This window comes from Triticum dicoccoides, chromosome 3B (genome assembly GCF_002162155.2).
Source record: "Triticum dicoccoides isolate Atlit2015 ecotype Zavitan chromosome 3B, WEW_v2.0, whole genome shotgun sequence".
Classification (NCBI taxonomy): Eukaryota; Viridiplantae; Streptophyta; class Magnoliopsida; order Poales; family Poaceae; genus Triticum; species Triticum dicoccoides.
In genome coordinates, this window is record NC_041385.1 from 695,414,253 (window position 1) to 695,422,398 (window position 8,146).

General features: G+C 41.3%; 1 protein-coding gene across 1 annotated transcript; it reads left to right on the forward strand.

The window, feature by feature from the left end:
* Nucleotides 1-2,573: 2,573 nt before the first annotated feature.
* Nucleotides 2,574-7,583, forward strand: LOC119281876. Its single transcript, XM_037562286.1, has 8 exons — nt 2,574-2,754; nt 2,830-2,883; nt 2,967-3,094; nt 3,720-3,798; nt 4,577-4,874; nt 4,972-5,450; nt 6,268-6,386; nt 6,499-7,583. The coding sequence occupies exons 1-8, from the start codon at nt 2,583-2,585 to the stop codon at nt 7,480-7,482; spliced, it is 2,313 nt and encodes a 770-aa protein (XP_037418183.1). The 5' UTR covers nt 2,574-2,582; the 3' UTR covers nt 7,483-7,583.
* Nucleotides 7,584-8,146: the final 563 nt, after the last annotated feature.

An 8,146-nucleotide genomic window follows, 5' to 3' on the forward strand; every position in this document is an offset into this window, starting at 1 on the left:
GCCGAACATTGATATATTATATATTAGTTCATTTTATAATTACAATTATAGGGCTATTGTGTTTATACTTTTACTACATTATTTATGTGCGTTTTTGGTTTGGAAGTTTGATGCTATTTTATATGTTGTGTATTCGAACATCCGGTATTTTTTTGAGGGATGGTATTCATCTTCAGATTTAGACAATTAGACTCAAACTCGCCTAGACTCCACAAAAAATAGGGTTTTTATCAGTTATGCCACTAGTTGTGTCCCACTATTTAGTTTTGTCACTAGGAATTTCAACTGCTCAAAAATGCCATTGCTTCATAGGCGCATGCTCAAAAATGCCACTGGAAATCATTATTGTCAGCTCAAATCTCGTTTGCCATGTTATAATGATATAAATACTTATGGACCAACATGTCAGCTCTCCCTCTATCTCACTACAATAAAGTGTGGGTCTCATTTGATCCCAACAGTGTTCTTATTTTCTATAAAATTATTCACCTTCTTACTCCTGACAAGTGGGGGCTACACTTATCATTGTGAGATAGAGAGAACTGACATGTGAGTCTAGGGGTATTTTTATCGTATAATATGGTCAACGGATTTGACATGAGAATAACGATGTCTAATGGCATTTTTGAGCAAACATCTAACAAAATGATGGCATTTCTGAGATATCTAATGGCATTTTTTAGCAAGCATCTCATGGAATGATGGCATTTTTTAGCAGTTGTAATTTTTAATGGCAAAACTAAGTAGTGGCACACAACTAGTGGCATAAATGATAAAAAAAACAAAATTATGGCTCCGCCCTACCATACATGTTGATACACAGTAGCACTTTCGATAGAAGTGTACTAAGTTAGGTGTGATATTGTAAGTGATACAAACAATCTAAATAAACAAGTATAATTTGTACTTTCTTATACCATACTTGTTGAACCAAATTATAGAAGTGTACTAAGTTTTGTTGAGCAATTCATGGAAATTCATACGATTAATCGTTCATATTATACAATCTAGGGTCTAGTACTGATTATGTAGACAACATAGTATAATTTGAATTTTTGAACCAAATTCTCTTGTGTTCCAGTTCTTTCTCAATCAATTTGAAGCTTATTTAGTATAATTATCTTATGCGTAGTCTAAACTGCTAAGATGGTCCTACTACCACCCACTTTAGGAAGGATGACATGTCAGAACTGAAATAGGCATCCAAATAATGAGTGTTGCAAATAAGATGGGCCTAAGCTACTTTACTACACTTATCTAGTTATGTATAAAGAGAAAACATAGTTCACAAGATGAGTTTTTTCTTATGTGGCTTATAAAATAAGAACAATTCACTGTTGGTCTCCTCTTTTAGAATTTAACTTATCTTCTGATATGTGTTTGTCAGATCGCAAGTAAGCCAATCAACAAGGTTTCGACTAGTAATTGAAAATAATGTGAGTAGAACAATTTACAAAAAGGAAACTGTAGAGACCGAGGATGGCGGAGGTCACATAAAAGTTGCCATGTATGATGGTGTCAATCGAATTGCACATGACCACCTTCTTGCTTCAGCAAAAGTTGACCTAGTTGTCATTGAAGGATGTTTCAATGAACCGAAGCGAGATTCTTGGTCTAAAGAGGAGTTTGAGGAAAGCATAATAAAACCTCGAAAAGGAATCACAAGGCTAGTGAAAAATGGTACATTTGATCCGACTGATGGGTGTTGTGATCATGAAGGTGCCATTATTATGGATAATTCGCAACAAAGGGAAGTTAAGCTTGGAGTAATGATTGCAGTGCCTACAGGTGTGAGAGTTCTTGAAGGAGTATCAAATCCTTTCAAAGTGCAAGAAGGCAAGACAAAAAGTAATGGTTTTTTCTTTGAATATCCTATCAGTTACTTTAGTCTCAGTACTAAAACATGGTCAACTTTTTCTACATGTGATATGTTACATAATCTACTCTAATAAATAGGAGCATGTTTGATACTACCACAATTTCCTTTTGTTACTTTGTTGCCTCAAAGTGATCACAACTTTGATTGAGGGAATGGTGAAACGTTCTGTCATTGTATTCCTCTATCTTGTTTACGCTAGTTGAGGTTTTTTTTCCAGAGCCAGGATCAAATAAAAAGGGTAAAAAGCCTTCTCCAGTTCCAATGCGAAACTTGGCACAGACAACCAGCACCCACACAACACAACATGGTGAAGGCTTGTAATTATCGTTTTTCTTTCTCTATTTCTCTGTTTATATCAACTAACTTGTTTATGGCTCACCAACAGGCCAAAGTCCTGTTACTCCAGACGAGCAACATAGTCATCCACCACCTGCCATTCAAGACGTATTGCAGAAATCAGGTAACAAGTTAGTGCTTGAAGCCTCCGTTACCACTAGACGAGTAAAAGTAAATGATTGCAGATGATAAGCCTACACTTTCCTCATGTGCAAGAATTTGGTTGTCTATTTTTCATTTTATTTAGTTTTATTGTCTTGAAACTTCGCAGAACGTGGAAAGCATACATAATTTCTGACTGATGACACTGCAGTGGATAATCGAGTGAGTTATCCACCAGCTATTGTGCCACAGATGGTTGAGGGAAATGGTGAAGACTTCTATCTCAGACTTCTTTATCTTGTTTACGTTAGTTAGTGTGCAAATGTTCAAATGTTTGTTTCCAGGGCAAGCCCTAAACTGCAATGGTCAACAATTTTCTCAACAAATCCCAGTGCAAATCTTGTGGCAGCCAACCAATGCACACTCAATGCAAAATGGTAAGTGCTAGTATAAGGTATATTTCTCTGTTTCCCAAAATAAATGAAAGTGACTGGTTTTCGGCTCGCCAATAGGTCAAGACTATAGTCTGCCACAAACAAGCATTCAGAATCCATCGCAGGCAGCAGGTAATAGTTAGTGCTTCAAGCCTCCTCTACCACCAAATGAATGAATGATTGCGGATGATATAATACTTTGTATGCACCTCCAGGATATTGTCCAGTCTATCAACCCTTACTTGCTCGTGAACAAGATCAGTATACTAGTTTCTTTGATGCAAGTTGTCAACTTGCATTTCCCAACCTTTCAGCATACACGACATTGAATGATATTCACCAGGTAACTTTGATATGCATTGAGGAGTTACTAATCCGTACAATAAGACTCCAGGCGAAGCTAGCATCGGGTTACGCCTAGGGCTAAGTTAGCTTGAGTGATGCACTCTAGTGATTTTCAATACTTTGTAAGAAGGAATTACAAGGGTTGTTTTTACTAGGCCTAGGGCTATAGCCATAGCTTCCCCAAGCTTGTCTCCGCCACTAACTCCAGGTTCGTAGTCTAACAAAAGTGACAAAAGTATGTATTAGAGTCCACCTGTCCAGTTACCATTGTTTCCATATCTATAAAGGATGTGTGATCCTAAGGGATAGCAAACCATTAAGCCTAAACTTTTCTACAGTACATTATGGTGTTACCAAACATATGGAATGGTTTTGAATTTTGGGTTTGTTTTGCTACATTACCTTGTGTCTAAGTGTTTTCCTCAGTTTCACCTGTCATGGGTATTAGGATGATTATATGAAATGCAATTACTCAAAGAGCAATAAGTATATAAAAATTTCCCAACAAAAAAGTGAGTATATATATATATATTTTGACATTTTAATGAATTTCATAAGTGCTTTACTCTATATCATAGGAGATTGTAAATTCTCTTTTGACATGTTTTGTTTACTTTATTCAGTGGACTTCCATCCCTGAAGGGGAGATATCTGTGGATGATGTACATAATTTAATTGTCCCGACACAAATTCAAGATACTTGTAAGTTCAAATTAGAGGCAAATACCATTTGTCTTAACTTAATAATCATTCTGATAGCATATGCATGTGTCACTTTCATACTTTTGGACTTATTTACTTGATGAGTACAAAATAATTATTACGATTCATCAAAACATTAATATGTTTGTTTCATGCCTAATTTTAACATGATCCCTCTTACCTCCTGCTTTCATATTTCTTAATTTGCATAGAATATGTTTACCCTTATACTTTACCCAGTTTCTAAAATTGCCCCCTGGCTGTACATATTAATTCTTGCTATTACCTTCTAATTTTGTAAGATATCACTTATTGATTCCCAAGTAAACTCCACTAGGTTAACATGTCGGGGACACATGTTAGTTATCTTTTTTTTCCTCACCCAACTCTGTTTCAGCAGAAAGGGACTATATGGGCATGTGGTACATGAATGCAGGGTCAAGAAAAATGGCAAAATGAATAAAAGAAGAGGTTAACTGGGTCACTATTTGTCGTGTCTATATTTCTTTACGGAGGAGTACATGTCAGTGGCTCAATTATTGAACTGTTGTACCTATAAAATTGATAGGTGGTGTTCGGACAGATAAGTAAAAATGTACTGAAACCAATTTTATGCGTTTTCCAAAATTCATGCGGTACACAATAAAAGATAAGCATATTGATCCTCAAAACAAAAAAAGATAAGCATATTTGCGGAAAAGCTTGTTGGAGCCAAACTTCATTGACCAAAGGGCTGTGCCAAGCTAAGTTGTGACTATCTTGTGTGACTGTTCTGTAGATGGGTCATTTAGATGTGGTCAAGTATTACTTCAATGGGATAAGCCTCATGTGGAGCCCAAGGAACACTGGAACTTCCTTGACGAGCTCATGCCGCTGCATAGCACACAGTCAAGGTTTTATGGAGAAAGTTTCCCCAGTACAAGCCTCATGGATAAAGTCCATAAGTTACTTGCCAGCACTTCATCAGGTGATTCTGTTTTGAAGATGATTACCGGTGTTATGAGTCGAGCCATGCAGACTCCTCAGAGGAGAGGCGTTCTCATTCGTGCAATTGAGCCATATGATTCAGATGATAAGTGCGTTGGTTAATCCAAGGCTTTCTCTCTCTCTTTTTAGAAGTTTTCATTACTTCTGAAATCGAGAGGATCACTTTCATGTGCCTAACATTTTCAGGCCCCCGGTTAAGAAGCAAAGGAACGCCAAATATCAACTGCGGTTTGTCAACAGGGTTCGCAATGACTACTACACCCAGGAACAAATCAAATCAGAGGATGGGAATCTCTTAAAGGTAGCTTTGTATGATGAGAATAATCTGGTAGTCACATCTGGTCCGCTGTCTTCAGCTTCTGTGGAGGTCGTATTACTTCATGGCGATTTCAATGCTGAAGGCCAAGATTATTGGACATCACAGGAGTTCAGTGCCTGCCTAGTGCATTCACAATCTGTAGAAGAACCACCAGCCTTGGGAGGTGATCGTGTCTTGGCACTGACTCATGGAGAGGCAGACGTTGGTAATGTCAGTTTCCAGATTTCCTCCTTCCATGCCAGAACTGGAAAGTTCAAGATGGGTGTTGAGATTAAAAACGTACGAGAAGAGAGTGTTCAACAAGGAATCACTAGCCCATTTCTCGTGAGAGTTCGCCAAGGAGAAGGTATAACTTTTTGGGTTAATCTTCTTGTCGAACATGATTTCTCATGCAATTTCTGTAGGATATTTCATCCCCCAAAAAATCTAGTAAAACATTGCAGTCCTTATACAATTTTTTTCCTAAAATAATATATTACTCCCTCCGTCCGAAAATACTTGTCATCAAAATGGATAAAAAGAGATGTATCTAGAACTAATATATGTCTAGATACATCCCCTTTTATTCATTTTGATGACAAGTATTTCCGGACGGAGGGAGTATATAGTAAGTAAAATTTAAACCAGGAAGTAAGATATTTAATAAAATCCTAACATACATTTCTGAGAAAAAGTAAATACATAGTAATAAACTGGGCAATCTTTTCTTTTTTTTTCAGAATAAAAACTGGGTAATATTCGGCTCTTCGCAGACCACTATTATTCAAGTTAATGTATTGCCACTTTTCATAAAATATGTTTATCTGAAACTCTTCAGCCCTTTAGTAATTGGAACTGCTACAAATGTGTCATTGTCGTTTCTTAGCATTTCAAATATAAAAGCATTCACAGTAACTGAGATTTGATTGACCATGGGAGTTCCTTAATTGTCTCTTTCTCTTTAGCTTGAAATTTTTGGGTGACCCGGGCAAGTATCACCTCCATTCACATTATAAAATGTTTTAAATATTTTAATATATACTACATACGGACTGAAATGAGTGAACAAATACACTAAAATGTGTCTATGAATCGTTTGATAAAAAATAGAACTTCTTATAGTAGTGAATGGAGTGAGTACCTCAAAGCAATTGACATACCGTTATTTATCTATACCTGTGTAGAATCAAGTCACCATCGGATCACATCTCCCGAAGCGTTGCTCAGAGTAAGAATGGAATTGCCCAAACAAGTCTGCGGGGCGCTGCAGTGCGATGCCACGGAAAACGTCTGCGAGTCATCGGTAATGACCTTTATCCCCTTTTCTAACGTGTGTGTGTATATATATATATATACGTTTTTCATAACGGTTTTATACTAAGATGAAGTTTGGGATGGTGTCGTCGGCGCTGTAGGATCAGTCGTCGCCGGAGAGAAATGTCTTGGTGGCGTCGAAGGTGGACGACCATGACAGCATAGTACAGAGCGGGAGCGGCGTGTTATTATTCCCAGCCCCGCCGCCGTCGCCGGAGCAGGCGCGGGTGCCGCAGCCGGAGCCGGGGCTCAACTGCCCGCGCTGCGACTCCACCAACACAGAGTTCTTCTTCTTCAACAACCACTCCGTCACACAGCCCCGCAACTTCTGCGGCGAATGCCGCCTTGGGCTGGGCGCCGCGCTTGACATCGCGGATCGCGCCGCCGGGGCTCCAGCAGCGGCCGCCTACGTAGCTGCCGCGTCAGGGACGTCAACGTCGACGAAGCGAAGCACCACTGCCACCGCTTGCGCCACCTCTGCGCCAATGTCGATGGTGGAGCGGGCGCGGTTGGCCAAGGTGCCGCAGCCGGAGCCGGGGCTCAAGTGCCCGCGCTGCGACTCCACCAACACCAAGTTCTGCTACTCCAACAACTACTCTCTCACCCAGCCCCGTCACTTCTGCCGCGCATGCCGCCGCTATTGGACCCGTGGCGGCGCGGTCCGTAACGTCCCCGTGGGCGGCGGGTACAGGCGCAGCGCCAAGTCCAAGGCCTCCCGCAATGTCCCCGTGGGCGGCGGGTACAGCTGCCACGCCAAGCGCAGCGCAAAGTCCAAAGCCTCCGACGGAGAACCTGCGGCGGCAACAGGGACAGCATCGTCTGCATTGACGGCACCGAAGCCCGACACTCCTTGCACCGGCACCGCACCGCCGGGTCTCCACCACTACTCCATGTTCTGCACCAAGAGCGAGTCGCCGCACAGCAATCGGTTTGCCGACAACTTCGACCTGGCGAGCTTCCGCCTTGGCTCCCTCTTTGCTGACGGAGGCGTGCACCACCAGCCGGTGTTGCAGGGGATGTTCGACTTAGGGCTTCAGAGAGGCGGCGGCAATTGCAAGGACGGAGCCAGTTCCACCACCACGTGACACCGTCGGCCAAGAGAGATCCACAACTGGATTACCCAAGCGACAGGGGCATGTACACAGACGTCGTCATCAACGACGTCAACAGTGACGACTAGAATTTCTATTCCAGCACTAAGTAATGCAGCTACTAAGGTCTAGATGAATCCCCAAAATTCACGCCCTCCTTAGAGCATCTCCAACAGCCGCGCTAAGCGCCGCGCGCAAAAAACCTGTTTGCCGCGCGCGCTTCGGCTAATTTAGCGCTGCCGCCAGCGCTGGCTCCAGCAGCCGCGCTATAACGCAGCACGCGCGTGTCGCTCCAGCAGCGCGTAAAAATACAGCGCGCGCGCGCCGCACAAACCACATATACATTTTAAAGAAGTGGAGCAAAAATGATCAAAGAAACAATAAATAGTTCAATTTCGTTTATCATTACAACTCAAACAAATAGTTTATCGTTCAGTACAACAAATAAGGCAATAAACACAACAAATAGTTCATGAACAATACAATGTCGAATACAGAAATCATCATGCTCTTTGTCGTCCATGCCATGCCCACCACTCTTCAATCAGATCATCCTGAAGTTCATAGTGCATTGCGGGATGCCGAATGGCATGATAGGAGACAATAAAACAGGCTACCCTTTCAGCCCTCCGTTTGAGCAATACATACCTTGTAGGCG

Bases quoted from the DNA above. Each gene is read 5' to 3' on its own strand.
- LOC119281876 (XM_037562286.1), top strand. From the start codon at position 2,583: ATGGTGAAGACTTCTATCTCAGACTTCTTTATCTTGTTTACGTTAGTT. The intron at 4,875-4,971 runs GTGCGTTGGTTA...TAACATTTTCAG, and splicing joins CCATATGATTCAGATGATAA to GCCCCCGGTTAAGAAGCAAA. The intron at 6,387-6,498 runs GTAATGACCTTT...TCGGCGCTGTAG, and splicing joins AAAACGTCTGCGAGTCATCG to GATCAGTCGTCGCCGGAGAG.